General features: G+C 40.1%; 1 protein-coding gene across 1 annotated transcript in view; it reads left to right on the top strand.

The window, feature by feature from the left end:
* The window catches only part of KCNH1 (potassium voltage-gated channel subfamily H member 1), a 299,849-nt gene that overhangs the window by 177,541 nt on the left and 100,346 nt on the right, over nucleotides 1–21,962 (top strand). Inside the window, exon 10 of the mRNA XM_054021526.1 lies at nucleotides 10,491–10,687. Coding sequence (XP_053877501.1) covers nucleotides 10,491–10,687 — 197 coding nt within the window. The remainder of the gene's footprint in view (nucleotides 1–10,490; nucleotides 10,688–21,962) is intronic.

The following is a 21,962-nucleotide window of genomic DNA, read 5'->3' as shown; positions in this document are numbered from 1 at the left end:
TAATATCACAACGCTGCTTTAAGATGGCACTTTATTAATTGAACAGTAATTCACTTTTGAAAGCAGAATGATTAATTAAAACCCGCCTCCATCTCTTGGTACTGGTATTGAGCCCCATTTTTTTAAGTGGGTCTGTTCAGAATTGCAGGCCGCCTCCAATCCTCCCTGCTGCCAGACTGCTATCGCTGATGCAGGCAGTTCAGACTAACCTATGGTTTTCGTTGTGTATTCAATGAACTTCACTGAGGGGAAAAATCGGATTGGTCTGATTTACTAATCCTGTGTTTGGGATGTGTCCTACAAAAAAGTCTAATGTAAAAACTAATACACATCTTGAGGCTGATCCTGCTTCTGTTGTCTCAGTGGGAGCAGGAGCTGTCACTATATATGTGGATTTTGCTTTCTAATGGAGGATAGGAAGAGTGAAACAGTGCAGCCAGTACTCACATACTAAGGACACCAAGGAAAAAGCACTGTTAGTTGGTATCAGGAGCCTCTGGTTTGAGGGTTTGTCTGGAAATCTGCTGTTTGTCTCCAATTTCTGGTAGAGCATGAAATGTAGAAGTCATCTGTCACAAAAATATCCATTCCTTGCTTAAGCCTGCAGATCGTTTAAAACGAGAGATGTGCGTAACGTGTAGGTATCACAAGGCTTCTAACCAATTGACAAATTGCTCCTTAGAGTCTCTGGAGAGGAAGGGTCTTACTGCAAACACAGGCCATGTTCATGAACCTCAGCCAGTTCTTTGAGGAAATTCGGCTGAATATTTGACACCAGATGAGTGTCATGTGGATTTGTTTCATAACACACAATTTATGCAACTCTACTTAAAATATCCCCTGGTCCTGCGGGTATGCTGAGGTGCCAGATTCACTCCGTTATTTGTGGAAATATTCCCTTAAGAATGACTGTACCTCTGCGAACAGCACACAACTGCAGGGTTGACAAGTGTTCTAGTTACACAGGAGAGACAAGGTGGGGGAGGTAGTATCTTTTATTGGACCAACTTCTGTTGGTGAGAGAGACAAGCTTTCGAGCCACGCAGAGCTCTTCTTGAAAGCTCGACTCTGTCTCAGCAACAGTGGTTGGTCCAATAAAAGACATTACCTCACCCACCTTGTCTCTCTCATATCCTGGGATTAACCCAGCTACAACTACACTAGTTACACGTGGACGGTTTCTAGTTTGACGTGGGCAGTATTGATCACTGATGTACAAATACATCAGTACCCAAAATGTGAAGATGCTACTACATATCCAAGTGTTGTAAGAGTCTAGGGACCTGCAACTCCTATTCACTTGGCACCTTTCAAGATTTGGCTTACAGCTGGAAAGGTGTGTCCTAGACCAAATAGCAGCCTGCCCATACCGCTGATTACCATATTTGAATATTTTCAAATAGCGGTGGTTGAAAATCGTCAGTGTATTTTGGAAAAAGTCTCAAAAATGTTTTTTTTCCCCATTTTTTTTTTTTTTTTGACAAAAATCCCCCTCAATTTAATTTGCTTTTTTCCACCCTTTTCTTCCCATCCTTTTTTCAGTGGCCGGAAGGAAAAAGGAGAAGAAAAGGAAATAGAATGTCCAAAGGGAGAAAGAGGGGAAACTTGGAAAAACCCTCCCATTGCTATCATGTGGGCGAATGTCTGAAAACATATATAGCCACATACGTGTGTACATGTATCTCATATTTTATATTCACTTTCCATCAGGAAAGGCACCCCTGAATATCATTCTGAGGCTTCCTAGCTGAGGCCATGATCCAAAGCCGATAGAAGTCGATGGAAAGTCTTCCTTGGACTTCAGTCAGCTTTGCCACCACCTGCATCTGCAGTATGTTTTGATTAAAAATAAATATCAGTGAAACACATCCAATAACATGGGATATTGGGATGGATTTTCAGGCACTGTGCTCTATTGCGGCAAATGCAAATAATTCTGGGTATAGTTGTGGGCCTGCAGTTTTGATCACTCACAAACCTAATTCTGATTTGTCAGCTCAACTAGACCTTGGCCACACTTAAAGTTGTGCCACTTTAAACATGCTGATATAGTAAAAGTGGCAAAAACTGTCAGAGTAGACAGTTTTGTTGGCATAAAAATGCTTGTTCTGCTACAGCTTTATTCCAGTTTGGCAACGTGAAATAAGCTATACTGGTATAATTGCATCTCTACTAGGGCTTATACTGGCATAGCTATGTTCACCCCTCCTCCTCCTCCCCCCCAAATTGCATCCCTAACTAACATAGCTATGCCAGTAAAACTTTTGCATGTAGACGTAAGGCCTGATTCTGTTAGGTGCTAAGTGCATTTCTAATAGTTTCATGCAACATTAAAGCTGAGAAATCAAGTCCTCAAAAATCTGGTAATTCCCAAAGGTAAGGCTATTATTACAAGCATTAACTCAGCCATGTATTTATGGTGTTTTTATGGTAACTGTTTAAAAAAAACAATGTAAGAACAAATTGCAACTTCTTGTGTTGCAAACTGAAGCTCTCAGTGGAAATGGTGATATTTTGCCGCAGTGATCTGAGTCATGAGATGTATTCCATTCTCTTTTTCTTAGAGATAAACAAGTGAATTATAACAGCAACAAAACCCCTTATTATAGGATGCTAGGTCAGGGCAGAGCGTTAGAGCAATTGTGTAAAATTTTCCTTTGTCCAGGGTCTTGTTTTAATAGAGGAAACCTAATTGCTGATGCAGATCACATAGTGATTCTTATGAAAGTGAATGGTACCAAACACGTGTTGAAGAAAACACTGCATGCCACAAGACCTAGTGCTATAGATTGTAAATTATAATAACTTTATGAGAGATTATTAGGCTATGTACAGAAATACAATTATACAAATGAAATTTATTTGCAGGTTTTTTGAAGTACAAACTATACCCTTTATGGTTTGATCTGCAATGGGTATATGGATTATAGATATGGGTACATAAGAAATTTTAGATTTGTATAGTATCTAAGTACTTTATAACTATCCTTTTATCACCTGAGTAGCCCTTACATGAGTTTGTTCATGAATATGTGGGACCAGGGATGTATGCAGGGTTCATTTCCCTCCACCAGTTCAAGTGCAGACAGTTCTGGTGTGGGAAGAATCAGCTGTTTAACAATGCACAGCATCTCTACACAACAGTTTAGGACAGGAAGTGAAGCCAAATGTGGTGATATGTTCTTTACATTAAGCATTCAGGAAAAGAAACACATACAAAAAGGACGCTATAAAACTGTTATTAAAAAGCAAGATTAGTTCCAACTTCATGTGTTAACAAAACAGAGCATTATAAATAAGCTTTTAGCTCATGTAGTTGAGGCTCGTATACTAAGCTTCAGAGGTCCCAGGTTCGATCCCACTTGCTGACGACTGGGATTTGACGGCGTTACAAAGATGCGGTGTAAATATTTGAAATTGCAGGGGGAACACTATCCTACCTGGAATATGGCCTGACAGTGAGGCTAAAACCTTGACTTCTGTGCATAGTGCAAGGGAATCTGTGTTGACCATAAGTGGTCTATATCATCATTTCACTGTGTGCCTCCTCGAGGAGACATTACCTCCTACAACCCAGTTCCTCCACAGCTAACTACATGGCAGGATGTTGACTGAGTACTGATTTAAGAAGTGTGCAACCTGCTCAGTCAAGGACACCAGTGCCTGCAGCACCCGGAGTTTATCCAGAAAGGTTTCCATCCAGCAAAGCACTTAAGCACATGCATAACTCGAAGCATGTGGATAGACCTATCGACTCCAATAGAATGTTGAAGTCACTATTGTGACACTATTCATGTGCTTTCGTGTTTTGCTATATCAGGGCTCAAGTGCTGACAAAGTTAAATCTTGCTTAGTCTGTGATATCTGATTGTACGTGGATCAGCTACTAAGTCACTTTGAGCCAAGATCTGAGAGGGAATGACTAGGATGTATGTGCATACCGTATTGTTCCATCCACTAGGCAGACCACAGAGCAGTGGTTCTATTTACTATTGTGGTCCTCATATGCAGCTCTCTGTGTTATGTGGGCCACATCAACACAATAGACACCTCTATCTCGATATAACGCTGTCCTTGGGAGCCAAAAAACCTTACTGCGTTATAGGTGAAACCGCGTTATATTGAACTTGCTTTGATCCACTGGAGTGTGCAGCCCTGCCCCCCCGGAGTACTGCTTTACCGCGTTATATCCGAATTCGTGTTATATCAGGTCGCGTTATATCGAGGTAGCGGTGTATATACAACCAGTATGGCCCTGAGGATGTCACATGGGTCGCAGCTGTGGGCTGACTGGGCTCTATGGCAGGTTGAGAAGCACTGCCATATTTGTGGTTTAAAACCTGTTAAACACTAAGTGTATATTTGTGTTTAAACATGTGGAATACTCAGCTCACAATGTATGCCTATCTAGTCCCAAAATGGAAAACTTGCTGCCAATTCTTGCTGTGTGGGCATGTTGTCAATTTATCTAATTTTGGAAAATCTAGCCTAGGGATTATACAGAAAAATAATGAAATTACAAAGTATCCTTCAATCTGAGGAGTTAACGTGAGTTTGGGATACATTGTCTATCTTGTCCTCTAGCACTCTATTTTCTTTGACTTGCTCTTTAATGTAACTATAAAAATATTTCTCTGTTTTCTGTCTGCAAATCAGACCCAGAGCAGATCTCTCAATGCAATCAGTTACAAGGTTCTTGAAGCTCAAAAGTTAGCGCCAGTTTGAGTAAATATACTTGAGCAACTACCTCAGAATATTCAAAATTATATTTCAGCATACATTAATTTTAAGAACTAAACCTGTAAAATTACAAAATGTGCATACTCATATTTAAAAGTTGGCATTTTACAAATCGTTTGTGAAAAGTAAAGTGACTTGGAGCAAAGTTGCATATATTTTGTTTCCAAGAAATGTCATGAAATACTATTTGCTATTTTTGCATGACCCTATTTAATATGCATTTTAGTGTATCTAACTGGACTTGCTAGGTTTTATAAAATAAATTTTAAATAAAAACTCTACAAAAATAAAACATTCCACTATATACACACTTCTCTCTCTGGAGAGACGGTGAGAAAGAGAGCTTGTCAAGTAATGTGCTCTCATACCACAGTAATAAGGATGGTGGAAGAGCCTATACAGAGTAGAATAGAACTATACCTTGCCCAGCACTGTGGAATCTGAGCCCCAAAGTGTAAAGGAAAGGATGACAGCTCTAAAGAACAATTTCCCTTTATGCTAGCACTGTGAGATTGCAGCCACAAGTAAAGGTTTTTCAGATATTCTCCCAAAAAGAGAAATTCCTTTCATGGATGTTCTGCTGATCATACAGTAGCCATCGCTGCCACATGCATGTTTGAATAGTCAATTTTATCTTGTATTCAGCGTATATTCTAGGAAGAACATTACCTTACCCGAGGCTTGGGTGATTATGGAAAAGGGCCATAAAGCTATAAGGCACAAAACTGCAATAGATTTCAGTAGCTGTAATTGGAAGAACCAGCTGGCAGCAAAGCCTGATCCAGCCCCACTGGAGTCAGTGGCAAAACTCCTATCAATTTAACTGTGAGCAGGATCCTGGCCTTTTCGGTGTGTGGAAAGAAACGGAAAGGGTGATAGTTTGGCTACTGCCCTTTTCCCGTTGGACTCTAGTTAATGTTTTGCTAAGGTCAAGTGGAGGAAAAGGAACAGAGAAATATCATAGTGACATAGGACTGGAGGGGACCCCCTGAGTAATTGAGGCCAGTCCCCTGCTTTCACAAGCAACCCCTACCACATAATTTATCAAGCTTCATTTTTAAAACTAATTAGGTGGTTTGCCCCCACCACTCCTATTAGGAGCTGTTCCAGGACCTCACTCCTCTGATGATTAGAAACCTACTAATTTCCTGAATTTATTCATAGCTGGTTTATACCTATTTGTTCTTGTGCCAACATAGTCCTTTAGCTTAAATAGCTCTTCTCTCTCCCTGGTGTTTACCGTTCTGCTGTATTTATAGAGAGCAATCAAATCCTCTCTATGACTTCGTTTTGAAAGGCTAAATAAGCCAAGCTCTCTTAGTCTCCTCTCATAAGATGAGCTCTCCATTCCCCTGATCATCCTAGTAGCTCTTCTCGACATCTGTTCTACTGTGAATTCAGACTGGAGCCTTGGCTAGTAGAAAATAATATAGATCAGCTCCATACTTGAGTAGTGATTTGTGTCTTATTACTGGCTCAATTTGGACTTTGAGTCATAGCCTAAATAGCCTAGAACAGCAAATCACCTTCATATGCCAACCCCTGCCAAGGGCATTGTGTTGGAGGACCAGAACAAATGTCCCTGAAGTGGCTGAGAACTTGTGCAAACGATCTGTGGGACAGAATGTGTTTTTCCCCCCTCCCCCGATGCCATGTTCTCACTAGAAAATGGTTGCCTGGGTTCAGTGCTTTTCTGATGCTTTTTCACTGCCTTAAAGTTATGTCAAGAGGGAAGATGATCTTTTGTTTTCCTCTGGTGTTTGTACTTGTTCTCAGAAGTTCCTCTGAAGTCCAATATTCTTCATGTAAAAATAAGGGGAAAGGTATTCATTTACATTTTATGTCCAACTTGGGGAGGCATTTAATTAAAACTATCCCAAAAAAATTAAGCCTTTCGCGGCCTGATTTCTGGTCTCGCTTACATCTCTGCATTATGAGAAGTAATTCCACTTAAGTCAATGGAGTTACACATGAATAAAACTGTTGAGAGCAGAATCAGAGCCTACTGCCCCAAGTTGGCTTTTCATGCTCTGCTCCCACTTTAAGTGCAGGGCACAATTAGAGCAGGAAAAAGCACATCGAGACAGAGAAGGTATTTTTTAACATCAAAACAGTGTTTTAGCCAAATACTTACCCAGAACAGAGAACCACAGGGGGCTCTGGCTTTCCCATTTTGTGATCACACTTCATTTTGCAATAGTCTGAGCCTCCACTTGTTTGGATGGAGAGGAAGAATCCTGGGGACTCAGCTCTATGGAAGCCCTTTATTGAGGTACATAGAGGATATTCTCCTTGGATGCTGCATATCAGCACATATGTAATTCTGAAAAGTGTCAGACACCAATATTTCCTGAAGCATGATCTCCTAGGCCACTGTTAGGGCTACACTGCTGTTGAGATATTATACCAGGGGTGCTGGAACAATTTGTGTAGTAGGGGTGCTGAGAGTCATTGCACCAAACTGTAAAACCTGTATATAATGGAAACCACTTCAAGCCAGGGGGTGCGGGAGCACCCGTAGTTCCAGCACCTATGCATTACACCGAGCAGTGTCCGGAAGCTTCCACAAAATGGCACCACAGTGGCCTTGGATCATCTCAGCAGACCATCATACACGCTAGCCTTAAAGTATCTGGCATTTTTAACATCTCTTTGTATCATCTCGATAGTGTGTGGAAGCAGAGTTCTTGGACGTTTTTAGTAGTTTGAATGAAACTTCATCTCTTGTGTAAGCCATTAAGCCAGATTCTGGCCTCAGAGGGTATGAATCTTGAGTTGCTTTTTTGATTTGAGTGCAGCTCTCAGATGTAGAGTCTGTTTGACGCACATTGAAGACCACCTGATCCAAAGCCCACTGAAGGCAATGGAAAAACGCCTATTAACTTTAATAAGCTTTGGCGCAAGCCTTAAGATACAGAGCCCTGCATATCTCTTGTAGCTAGGCCCTAATAATAGGATCAAGGCAAAAATATACCATGAATCCAAGCATCTCTGAATTTTGTGGAGTTGTAAATTTAGACCTAGATTCAAAATTTGCAGCTTGAGTCCTAGATACATTACTCTCTTACTCAGCTACTGAATCTACTGCCTGCACTAGTTTGAATAATGTCTGCTTGCATTACTGAGCAAACCAAGTTTTACTTTTATTAGCACTTCAGGGCAATATAGCTATGGTGAGCTGAATTCTGTTCTCTCTACCACAATAGCAACAAAATAATCAGTAAAGTTCCAGTGACAGCATCTTCATTACTGATGCTGCGTTTGAGAGGCAGAAAAAACACAGGTTGAGCATGCTGTGCAGGCAGTTGGAAAAAATCATCTTTTGACTTGTAAACAGAGCAGCAGATTTGATATGGAGTCACTGGAAGAAAATAAATATGGCATACTGTCGTGTCAGTTTTACTGAATCACTTTTCAGAGTCTACATAAACTTTAAAACAAAAACCAAGCAATGAATTATTTGGTTTTCCACAGAGCGGCAGTGAGCTGAAAGTGGAAGCGGGCCCCAGCCCACAATCCTCAGGAGGTATATAAATGATTGATGGTAAAAGCTTAGATCATCTACTTTAGGAGTGACTGAAGGATGATGTCCCTGCGTGTGTCTGGAATGCAGTGGGAGAGGGGTCTGAGGGAGAACACCCTGTGACACGCTTCTGAATTTATTCTCTAGATTCTCTTCCTCAGGAGTCGAGGTGGCGGTAGGGACGTAGGTGAAGAGAGACCCTAGTCTATGTTTTCCCTCTGCCACCCTTAGACACTTCTTCACCAAAGAGCTTTTGGATCTGTTTTGCTCCCTCTCTGTTTGCTTTACTTTACTTTTCAAATTATAGATATTTGGCACAAAATTCAGCCATTTAGTCTTGCCCATTTTTACTGATCACCTTGCTTTATTGAGAGAATGAGAAGAGGAAGTACGTGGATGTTGAAATTGTTAGGTTCTTTGTTGTGAGGGGAAAGTGATTGTTCTGACCTGATGTGTAAATAAGTTTCTGCTGCCATGGGAGTCTTCCCCATCCTTCTCTTTTGACAATTTTTTTCAAAGTTGAGAAATTTCCACCCATTCTCTCTCCCCCCCACCACCATCTTCACTTTGTTTTGAAGCTGACAGCCACAGGTAGGGCTTTGTAAATGGCAGGAAAGGAGCATTTTAAAAAAAACATGCTCTTGACAGAAATACAGCAGTGTGGAGCTTGCACAAGGAATTATTTGAAAAATCAAACCTGGATATTTTAGAGATGTTGGACCACATCCTTGGCTGATGTGAATTGGCATAAGTCCATCAACTTCAATGGAGCCATGTCTGTTATATAGACCAGCTGAAGATCTAGCCCATCATTCCAAAAAAAAAAAAAAGAGAGAGGGAAATTCCCTGGGATGTGCCGTTATGATAATGATACTCAGCCTGTATATACAATGCTCTTGCTTACAAATTAACCTTCCTGCCTCTGTGAGGTAGGTAAGTAAGTAAACTAGCTCAATGTTACAAATGAGGAAATGTGCCTAGGAGGTTAAGAAACTTGCTTAGAGCCAACAGGAGCTTTTAGGAGCAGAGCTGGGATTTAACCTTCAAGAATTCCTCATTTTGCTCAGGCTACTAGGCAGACATCCTGTCAATGACAGCACACTTGCATACTTGGTAGTGTCACATGGCATTAATTTGAAACAGTTGTCCAGCTAATTGCATGGCAAATTCTGGATTCAAGGCATATTTATTACAAAGGTCAACAACCCCCTTTTATCCAGTAAAACGCATATTACTTATGGTGCATAAAAATCAGTACACTTCAATGACTGCAGTGAGTGAATGCCTTCTGGGAGAGGGCCTGTGTTATTTGAGTGGATGCTAGCTTCTTATGAGGCTTGGGACCATGTTTTAATCATTAATCTTGATCTATGCAATTTGATCCAGAAAGCAAATATTTAAGACAGAAAAATGTCATTTAAACAATGAGCACTATTATTATTAATAATGATGATAAAGCTATTTACTGCAGCAGGGTATTTAGCGTTACCATGATATTTGCAGATTCCCTATTGTTAGAATATGAGATCAGGCAAATAAGATGGTAAATTTATACTGCCGTTGGCACATAAATATCCAGTTTTAATAACGTGCATGGATTAATGTACCAGACGGCCAGTGTCATCCACTCAAGAGGAAAACATTTATTCTTTAGTGGAAAAGAAGGAAGTGGAAGGAAAGCTCATAGAATCGCACAGAAATTCTGGTTTGGTGGTGAAGTTTTCTTGATCTCTTACATATTTCTTCATTCTTAACCCTCTGTGGCAAAGAGGCCCATTTGCTGGTTCATTTCTCTTGTCAGGCCTAACACACCGTTGTCATAATCGGTATCTAAAAAGTGTTGTGTAAGATATAATTGGAAAACTAATAACTTACTGATCTTTAGTATTCTTGTGTGATGTATGTATGGGATTGGTACAAAGGAAATTGTCTCATGACATTAGTATGATTGTGGCTTGGTTTTTAGGGAGTTTTTGCTGAACTCCCATAATTTAACACAGAAAATGAAGAAATGGCAAATTAAAAAAAATTATCACTTACAAGAAATGAGGCTGCAATAAAGCAGAGGTGCTGGGTTGAAATTTGGAGCTCAGAATATTTATATTGTGCCATACAATGGTACGTTGGCTTGCAATGAGTGACCGATAAGGCCATTTCAGTTTTTGGTGACCATTGTTTAAGTCCTTACCTTTCAATAATGATACTTTTGACGCATGTTTTTCTCTAGGCAAAGGAGATGTTTTTGGCGATGTGTTCTGGAAAGAAGCTACCCTTGCTCAGTCCTGTGCTAATGTCAGAGCCTTGACTTACTGTGACCTTCATGTGATTAAAAGGGATGCCTTACAGAAAGTGCTGGAGTTCTACACAGCCTTTTCTCACTCCTTCTCCAGGAACCTCATCTTAACCTACAACTTGAGAAAAAGGGTAAGGAGCTTCATTTTTAACATATGGATTCTACAAATAATCACTGCTAAAGACTGTCCCTGTAACTGGTTTGAATTTTGCCGTTTCTCTTGCTCTTTCATAAAGGTGTAGGTTGATCAGTGACATTGCTAGAGTCAAAAAGTCACATCTGTAGGTGCATAATCAGATGTGGGTATGTCAAAAGTCCTTTATTTTAATTTATAAGAAGTAATCCCAGAAAAAGACTTGTAAGTTGCCATGCTGTTGTGATCAGTTGCTCATTGTTTTTGCACTGTTGATAAACGACATTCACTGATTTCTGCTGCTTTAGTGTGGCAGCATAATTAAAAAAGGAGGGGGCATTATTTAATCAGTTATGAGAGACTGAGGAAAAGGCATGAAATCTGATATATGGAAGAAAAACCTTTGCAAGTTTGTAATTCTGCAGTTGCAATAGCAATATAATATAAGCATGAACGATTTTATCAGGAGTTGTTTCTTCTAGCTACAAATACATTTTGGAAGCACTTTGCTGACTTAATTGATATGTTTGTTCTCTCTCTTCCTCCTTTCCCCCCCCTCCCCCCCCCCCCCACGGTTCAGGGTTTTTTTTTCAATTCTTCTTCTTGTGTGTTTTAAATCCAAGACTTACTGTGTCAGGTGCAAATTATAAAAATGAATATACCATTTTTAATTCCCTATGTAATCTCAACAAGGAGTCTGGTGGCACCTTAAAGACTAACAGATTTATTGGGGCATAAGCTTTCGTGGGTAAAAAAACACTTCTGAAGAAGTAGTTTGGATAAGTGGTTTTTTTATCCACAAAAGCTTATACCCCAATAAATCTATTAATCTTTAAGGTGCCACCAGACTCCTTGTTGTTTTTGTGGATACAGACTAACACGGCTACCCCCTGATATGTGACACTATGTAATCTCAGTGAACCACTGCTGTGGAATTTTATTAAAATGGTAGTACATATAGTTCAATTAATATGATTCCATGATGCAGTGTAGAAGAGAGAAGAATATGAAATTGTGAATAATTGGAGTCCACTGGTGCTATTTTTTAAAAGAATATTTTAATAGAAAGTGGTACATAATCACCTAACATGTATTTTTGGTAGACTTTTTTGTTCCTAAGAAATTCTCCATGGTAACTATCAAGTGCCACAAAACTTCTAGCTAATTATAGCTGAATACACAGCAGAACTCTTTTTCAGCCTTTTTGTAAAATGATGACAGTGTGAAAGTAGAATTTAACCCCAGCTGGCTAATTCTTGGCACTCTGGATCTACTCTAGGCATGTTGAAATTTATAATACTTCACACATCAATAACTCATTCCATCCATTTGCACCCTTTACAAATATCAATTAATTTCGGTCCCTAGTATGCTATAAGGTAGGTAAGTATTATCCCCATTTTTGTCACAAAATCAAAGCAACAATGACAAATTATCATTACAAAATTAACAAGCCAACTCCTGGAGATGTAAATTCTATTTGTTTTTCAGGGAATCCTTACCTTACAGGATGAATTCCACTGAATGGTACTGAGTTTCTGTCACAGACATTTGCTTCCTATAGGACAAGGGGAAATGCAAGGCTACAAGACTGTTAATCCGTTCTTATATGGTTGCAGTTAAGATCATCTGGATATTGGTCCTTAAATGTTGTGGCTTTAATAAAGCCCTCTCAATATAGAGATCCTCTGAAGAGTCAGTACTCTTGACTCTGTGGGATGAAATAGCCATAGTTATGGTTGTTTAAAAATATTGTGGTGAAGGGTGAGAGATTGTGTTAGAACTTTTACATCAGCAATTTGAGAATCAGATGTCTGGTCCAAAGTTGTGGATCCTTCCACTGACTCTAATGGGCTTGGATTATGTTCTGGATTCCCAGGCCTGTGGTACAAGACCATCTTTAACCACAAACATCCTTCCCCTTCCATGTCAGGTTCTTCTATGATGCATTTATTACAGAAATGAATTCTGTGATAGCAATTTCCATCAAATTACAGAGCTAATTGGATTTTAATTGGGTTGCAGTCAGTGGAAAAACTACGCTGATTGATAGTGGAAGTAAGATTCAACTGATTCTAGGTTAGCAGGCTGTATTCTTATTTAGTTAGTTAGTTTTTTACTTGAAAGAAAGCTGATTGCAATCAGAGGAGCAATCATAAATAACACAAAGAATATACATTTCTGGGGGTTTATTGAAGGGATGATATTTTATAGTGCTCATGCATCAAATCCATCAGAAAGTGACTTTTCAGAAATTGGAATTTTAAATATTTGTTTTCATACATAATCCATGAATTACTGTGATGTCATCACCGTTTAAATACCTGTGTCCAATTTATGTAGGAAATTCTCATTAGGTTGTGGCTTTCTAACATTTCTCTGTATTTTTTTTCTGGAAAGAAATCACAGCCAGAAAACAGAATTTTATGTGAATTATCCTTGTGATAACTTTCAGAATATAAATATTATAATAGTACTTTGTGCTCCACTAGCACCTTTCATCGGGGAATGTCAAAGTGCTTAACTGGGTGAAGGGTAGCTACTGTATGTGCCCTCTAAATATATTTGTACATTATGAAAGTTCCTGGCAATTAAACAGCAATTTTTGATTGTCAAAAAAGACACCATTTCCCCACTAGGGGTCTCCACCTCTGGGGTGCAGACTCCTTGTTAATAGGAAACTAGGAAAGTGATCTCCAGAAAGGTCTGCAAGCCCTTTAAGAGTCTGTCTAGAATAGAGCTGACAGTCTGGGGAGGGCAAGGAACCTGCTCTTCCTGTGACCATGACCTTCCAGAAGCTCTAGTTTGTCATTGCAGACAGTTACTCATATCATGCAGCAGGAGCATTGGGGCCCAGAGTTGTTTCACTGAGTCCCAGATACGGTTGCATTTGTATCCTGGTGGAAAAATATGGCAGAATTAAAGCTGCTCAAAGCAACATTAGCTCCCCTTCTGAACCCTCAGAGAGGGGGGTGAGGCAAAGGCACTGGGGTCATGGGCTCAGCCAGAGGCAGTATAGCTTCTAAGGGGGCCATGCTAAAAGAGGCAGAAGTTCCATGGGTAAACCTTGGAGGAACCCACGATCTTCAGGGAAGAAGCCTGTCTTTCCCCCACAAATTTTCTGACACTGTTGGTTTCATGATCCCATTAGGAGTCTAGAACTTTTTCTCTTTAAAGGAACAGTGCAGAGGAAAATTCATGGGGAGACACTTGCACAGTTCCCAGCCACTCTGTCTCTTCCCTCCCCTTAGGCTTTTTTGTGATAAGGCACTTTCTGGCCCTAGATCTTTAACAACATTTGCTAGCATTCAATTCTTGGATAGCTGACATTAGGATAGTTGGTTGAATGGTTCCCGTCCTTTCTGTTTTTAAATATTTGCTCTCTGGTTGTGTGCATGCTTCATACCCAGCATTTATTCCCACTGTATTGGGGCAAGATATATTGTCTCCTTCCACTCAGATGCAGCCATAAATGGTGTTATGCCTGTGTTTATTCTTCATGTGATAGAGAACTCTCATTCATGTTTTACTAAGTTAGTCTCGTTAGTGCGCCGTGCTTTGAATACTTTACTGTGCCATTTAAACATTAGGCATTTTAGCTTGGATGGGAAATTAAACAACAGGGTTTGAATGCAGTAGAACAACACAGTTCACAGGCGGAATGGTTCAGCATTTTAATGTTGCCAAATAAACTCATTATAAATGCTTGGAAGGTCTAGACAGAGCGGGAGGGGGTGAGGAGTTTTCCCGATCACAAATTTGTGTCTGAGGTATAGGGAGAAAACGAGAAAGCATAGATTTAGAAAACTAGATGTAGATACAAATTATACTGAAGAGTTACCAGGCAGAAAAGTATGGTACAGAATACGGTCAGCATATAAGTAGAGCAGGCATGAGCGAGTGCCTTAAAGCTCAGGACTCAGAATGGGAGATCATGTCATAAAAGAATGCAATGATGGAAAAGACCTAACCATCCATCTCCCTGCCAGTGTGGAACTGCTCCCTATTGTACATTAGTGTTTCGCTCCATTTGTTTTTTAATTGTGCCATTTGATTGGGGTTCCCACCAGTTCTCTTGGGAATCTATTCCACAGATTAATCAATCACACTGCCAGGAAACTTTTCCTGATATTTAGCCTAAATTTCACCTTCTATCACTTCTAGCTAGAGTGACTACCCCTCTCATGGGACACTGTGGAAGCTGGGTTTGGGTAAAATACTTGAGCTAACAGTCTCTTGGTTTAAATGTGAGAGGGCTTCTCCCCTGTGACATCCTGAACTTGCCAACCTTCAGTTCATGCCACACGATCTATATGATCTCCCAGGCTGGTTCTTTCTGATGAAGAGAACTGAGTGGATGGAAGGCTATGATGGGACAATCTTCATTTTATGGGGGAATCTGGAGGGTCCTAATGTTTGTTATTGTATAGTATTTGTTGATGTAATTGATAGAAGCTGTCCAGATCTTTTGTGGCTCCATTTAAAACAAATAAATCCTCCCTTTTCCACTAAACAAAATTCCTCCTTTCCCACCTTGTTGTTAAAAACCTTCAAATATTTGTATACTATTACGTTCCCTGTCATTTCACAGTCAGTTGAACTATATATATGTTTACTTCTTCCAATATTTCCTCACAAATAATGCCCTGTGTTGTGCTCCTGGCTCTGTCACAGACGTTGTGTGGCCTTGGGCAAGTCATTTAACTTCTCTGGGCCTCTTTCTCCCCACCTGTAAATGGGTATAGTAATCCTTCCTAGATCAGAGGTTTGTGTGCAAATCACTTTGAGACCCTTGCTTGAATGTGTGATGGGAAGTATAACGTAGTATTACATATCCACCCGCACATACAATAAATAGTCATAGAACTCAATCCGGTGCTACTCCATGCCCTCGGGGTTGGATTTCTTCCACCTCCTCTCCTGAAACTCCACAGATCTCATTAACTCAAAGCCGGTCACTCAGGCTGTGTGCTAAACAGAGTCTGAAGTATGAGTGAAACTTGTATGAATAAGCATACAATTATTTTTCAGTACAGTTGGAAGCTTTCCTAATTTTGAGTCAAGAATAACTCCTTTGCCTTTCAAAGAAGTCAGCTGAAAGAGCAATTTCTCAAACTTTTTCAGTTCTAAGGCTCTTTTGATCACGATTTTAAAATGTATATTTTTCAGCCTTAGGTCCTAGTTTACATTATAGAGGAGCTGGTTGCAAATTCTAATGATACACTTTACATAGTTTGAATATATACACACATTCGTGCTGTAGCGTTAATAAGCTTGTGTTCTGGATCAGTATTAAAGTTGGTTGTATTATGTGGAAGATTCATTTTAACACAAATATTGTCCATAACTGACTGTATGAATAGTGCAGTCAGATAATGAAATCTTTATATAAATGATCTGAAATGGTTATTCCTGTACTTTTATGTTTTAATCTGCAGCATTCATCACTGTGTGTAGTATAGATCAGGTGTAATGCTAAGCAGTGTTTCATATGTTTAGACATTAGTTTAGCACCTGTAGAATTGTCCCCTAGAAATAGTTAGTTGATGCTATGCAGAGGCAGGGGCTGTTTTCCCAAAGAAAAAATATTTGAGACAATTGAAATGATTGAAACCTACATACAATGTTAATCATCTGGGAAGCAATAACTGTTTTAATAGATGCAGCTCTTCACCACCAGAAGAAATTGATGGGAGGGACCAGCTGTTGATGGCCTTCTGAATTATGGTTTTTTATAAATTCTATGAATTGTATCTCATCATGGGATGCTTTTATACTGCAAGTAGCATTAAAAAAATCAGCACTTAGCTGTCCCAAAACATTTGCAGTAGAATATTTCCTGTTCTGAGTACCTGGAGCATATGAAATGCTGTTTTTAATGGTACCCCCGCTGTGTGTCACTCTGAATTATTTGATACCATCTGGCTGATTTCTGAAAACTGAATTAGGAATGCACATTGTGAGGGCAGGATTTATTCAATCAGATATTTCCCAGTTTATTGTAAAACAAGAGAAAGCTGAATATTTGACAATAATTAAAAAAAAAGATGCAAGAATAACAGGCAAATCCTGATCCCACTTAAGTTAAAAGCCTCCCTTTTGAGGAGGACTAGGATTCTGTACAAGGTCTATTGAGTTTTGATTAGAACTGGTTGAAATATTTTGATTCTAAATGTTTTTTTTTCTTTAAAAACAACTAAAACCAACCAACAAAACAAAAACCTTGGTAAAGCCTTTACAAAAATTGCAACAACAACAAAATGGATTTTTTCAAACTTTTAATTGAAAGTGCTTACCAACATTTTCCCTTTATCCCCATGCCCAAAAAGTGCTCATGCAGCAGTTTTGGCTAAATGAAAAATGTCATTAACAATTTCAATAACATTTTCAAATAGAATTTTGATTAACATTTTTGCAAAACATTTACTGTAGGTCCATTTGAACTCTGGGAAATGTTTTCCTGTCACAAGTATGTGTGAAAAGTAGGTTTTTCCTCCATTTTCACACACTTTTTTTTTTTTTTTTAATCTAACACCACTTTTATTTTTCCCAGTGGAAAAAACACAATGGGCTTGATTCGGCAACTTTACACTCATGTTGAGTAGGACTTACAGGAGTCATTTGAAATTAGTTCTTCACTCATATTTCACTCCTCAACACGAGCAAGGGGCCCTATGTGGGTAGCATTCTAAAAATTATTTCATGGGCCTGGGGCCCTTTCTATCACCGTCCCAAACATCTTCACCTCTGGTCAGCCCCTTCCCTATTATCCATAAAATAAACACACAGTGTAATAACATTTTTTTCATGATTGGTTCTCACAGTTGACATCAGAAACTCCAAGAAAACTTTTCCCCACATAATTTCATAACAAATTAGACCATTTGCTGTAAAATGCCCTAAGTACTATCTTTGTGTTGAAAATGCAGGCTTATGTATCCTTTTAGGATACATATTTTTCTTGATTCTTTTTAAAAACCTTGAAGACAAATTCATTTAATGAGGTAACAGCAGATGTAGCTCTTGTCTTACTAAGGTAACATTTTATCAAGACCAGAAATATATAAATAATCATCACCTCTAATCTCCAAAAACTTCCTCTTTTTTTGGCTACTCAGAAATTTAATAAATCATGATGTCAAACTCTCTACCATCACATAAGTGTGGCTTGTACAGTCCTTTTGCAAGTAAGATATATGTAATTCATTAATTGCTCTTCAGGGTTTCACTGTCACCCAGCAGTAGCAGATGAGGTATTAGTTATGGTGAGTTATTATCTTGATTAAAGAATGTAAAATCATTGTCGACTTCCGTCACACACTTGTTAAAGTAGCTTAGGCTACCAATGACAATATAGGTCATGCTCAAAGAACAGCATTGAAACAGCTGTGAAAGAACAGCAGGGAAATGGAACAGAGTCTCAGCTCCAAAGAACAGTCATTGGCTTTGCTGCTGCTACCTGTGATGTAGTCTAAAGATGTCTTATTAGGCTTTGATTTCCTCTGCCTGCTTCCATTTTAACTCAATCATGAACCAGCAAGTCCTGTGCAGCTGCTAGTGGCGGTGAAGGCTGTAGCTAGCAGTTCATTGGTTTACAAGATTTCAGTGAATACCTTCTACCTGGGGGTGAGGCGCGTTCGTTGCATTTAATCCAATGACAAATGCAGTGGAATAAGTGAGAGAAGTAATCATGGAAAGCTTTTAGTTGCGATGTCATTTGGGAACAGTCCTATCCAGTTAACATAAAAGCTTTGTGATGTTCTTTATCAGTAACATTCAAAACTGTAATTTGCTTTTGACAGTCACAACATGATTTGGAAGTGACCTTTATATTTTATTCCTGGACCTTGCTTTACTATAGATTTGCATCCATGAAGGGTAGTTCAGAAAGCTAGTGAATTCAATGTAATGTTATATTTCAGAAAGAGGAAACAATTTGTCTGGATTTTTCACCATTCCTGTTTGTCCTCTTAATATACAAAGACATTAAATGGAGAAATAACCTTGGATATATCATGAGTTAATGTTTTGGTGGTTGCAGTAGTTCTGGGACTTTCCTCCCATTAAATTTCCCTTTTTTTTTGCTTCCCGAAACTCCTGGACTAATGCTTCTTTCTGACCAGGGTGATCCTCTAGAGGCCACCAGTATCACCTTGGAGTTAACCGAGAGGATTGCTTGACAGAATTCTGAAGCCCCTGCCAAATTATCTTTCATAGCTAATTGCAATAACCCGTGCATTGGCCAGAACTGTATTACCCAGCATTTTGAGATCCCTGAATTTAGCATTTGTCATCCAAGGATCTCAAAGCTCTTCACAAAGGTGAATAAATTGTTATGCCTATTTTATAAATGGGAGAAACTGAAACAGAGAGAGGTTGTGACTTCTCCAGGTCACACAGCAAGTTTCAATTTCACTATGAGAAATAGAACCAAAGTTTCCTGGCTCCCAGTCCCCTGCTTTACCCACCATGACACATTTTGGTACATCCTGTACCAATTCTATTATGACTAGTGGAAGAACAGACTGTGTTCTACTGAGTTTGATGGTGGGATATTATCATATGGACTCATGCAGAAAGTGTTTATAATTGGTTAAACTACAAAGATCTATTGTCCCCTTGCTGCCTGGGGCAATTGTGATAACTCCTATTCACGTTAATGTTAAAAACTATTTTCCAAATTGTGCTTCCTGCAGCTAGTAGTTCTGTATTTGTAGTGTTTATAGCAACACCTATAGTAGACTGAGAAAATACATGTGATAATATACCATTACCATCTTAATACAAGCAAAGATTAGTGTCAACACTAATAGCAGCATCACTAATAAAAAGCTGTAAGCAGGTGTGGACAGAAAGAATACACCCTGTATTTAGATCAAACATGTGCCCTTTCTGGGCTTTGGCTTTACTTGGTGACTTAGATAAAAATAAACTTCAGTCTAAACTTCCTTTCCAAGCTTGGCTGCCCTAAGATTTCCCTTTAACATCTTCTCCATCCCTGACCCTAGTTCCCTCTGCCTCTTAGAGCGACATTTCAGCTCCTTTTGTGTCCTGGTTGGATATGACAAAATGCATCTGTCACTGTGATTCACTACTAATTACACCACATCTTTAAGTAGGAATCAGACACCTGATGGCAGGAAGACCAAACAGAGGAGCACTGCAGTCCTGTGCAGGGCCTTGGCATCTGCTCTCCTGTTACAGATGCATGTCTGACGAAATAATCTAAAAGAAAGGCATCCCCTCACATGCCTTTTAATAAAAAGGAATAGTATTAAATATAGCTGGACACCTGATTAATGGTTGGAAGTGTATTCCACGGCTTGTCAGATGACAGATTGTACTTTTGTATTGCCTTAAATGCGAGGAGGGGGAGCACTTTTTAAGTTTTCTAACCAACTGAGCAGAAAGGTTAGGATACATTAGAACCATTTTATCCTACAGTCTGTGCTGCCGGGCAAGCTCTCATCCCTCCATTCCCTGCACAGCAAGAAGCAGCTTCATAGGAATGAAAGCTAGGTCAGGAATATAAGAGGAAGTCACAAAAAGGCTACTTGCTGCCCAAACACCAGAAATTCACAACCCTGCCCCATTGGGAAGGTGTGTGCTGAGAGACACTTGCGCCTCATTGTGGAGTGTGTGCACAGAGAGATTCTCTGAACTAAAGGGAAATGCCTCTCAATAGGCGAGCAGATGAACACTGCATCCAATGGAAAGACAAGCAGAAAAAGACAGGAGCAGAACTGCTGGGTGTCTCCCAATGGAGACATCTGATATCATCAGAGGTAAGAGTTCCCTGGGACAGAATGGCAAATGATTAGTGACTGAGGAAAACCACTCCCATACCAGTTAGGCAAGACCACTAGCAGTAAGGGGAGACCCACCCACCTCTGTGTCCAAAAGGGACTCATTCCTCAACTGTTCACCCAGTCTGACACCAGAAGGAAACACTCCCCTACTCCATCTGCAAGAGCCCACCTGCCACTCCTGCTGCCAGCAGAGCCCCTCACTGCTGCTGCTTCGAGGAGTGTCCCTGGGGGTGCTCCACTTCAGGTGAATGTACGCTCCTTCGACTGGAGAGTTTCAGCAGCAGTGCTTGTCTGGGTCGTGCATGCACTATCCCCATCTTGCACCATTGACAGTACCTATGTAGCACATGCAACCTGACCCCACCCAGTTCCTTCTCAACTGTCCTCAGCCGGAGACAGAGCTCTTAGCAGTGCAAAAACAGTTTCTTAGTGCTCAGAATAGTTTGTTCTTAGAATTAGTTAATGGGTTAGTTACTTACTTATCCTTCCTTTCCCTGTTTATTTTCTATTTGAAAAAAAATTAATACCTTTCTTTTCTACCCTTTAGAATAGTTACTGTTCATCCTTAGGGCTGAACCGTCAGAGTTCCCACATGCCCGGTTCGCTGGGCTTCAAGTGTTGCCTTTCCATGCAGGAAGCGATCCCCGTATTGGATGGACACTCTGTGTGTCTACTGCTTAGATGAGACACACATACCTCCGAAGGGCTCTCACTATAGCAACTTAAAGGCTCGAGCCAGAAAGGACAGAGATCTGCGTCTCAAACTTATACTCATGGAGAAGTCTCTACGCCCGGCATCTGATCCTAGCCAGCAGACTCCCTCTGGACAAAGATCTCCAGAGACTTTATCTTCCCTACACAAGAAGGCTCATTCCTCCAAAGAGGCTTCAGGGAAAAGAGCATCAAGTTATCACCTGAAAGACCTAGCAAAAAAGAAGCAGTCTTTGTGTCATTCCGTATCCTCAGTACCGACCGCACCGTGACTGAGTACATAGGAGGCACTGTGATCTACCGCACGTACCGTGACAACCACTGACCCCAAGTGGGCAGACTCAGAATTGAGAGGCAAACAAATGCTCACCTCCTCCATTACGGCACCAATGGATTTGGATGCGGCACTGAGGTGCTCCCCATAGCCTATGGCACCACCACCTGTTCCATTAGTGCAGAGCGCTCAGAGGTCGGCACCAACACCCACATCTGCAGCAATATCATCAGCACCAACCACTTCGGTGCTGAAGCCACTGACATTGCACTATTTCTACATCACAAGGATCTACTTGTCTAATCGACGCCAGAATCTCCACTTTCTGGCACCGATGTCTCTCCAGTATGCACGGTACCAAGCCAACCTGCTTCACCACTTGCTCCTCCGTTTTGTAGTGAAGAGGAAGATATTGAGGAGGTGGAGAAGGGTGCCTTTTCCTCACACCATTCCTCTCCCATTCAACTACTACACCCTTA

Source organism: Malaclemys terrapin, chromosome 3 (assembly GCF_027887155.1).
Source record: "Malaclemys terrapin pileata isolate rMalTer1 chromosome 3, rMalTer1.hap1, whole genome shotgun sequence".
Taxonomy (NCBI): domain Eukaryota; kingdom Metazoa; phylum Chordata; order Testudines; family Emydidae; genus Malaclemys; species Malaclemys terrapin.
This window is presented reverse-complemented; position numbering and strand designations above follow the sequence as displayed.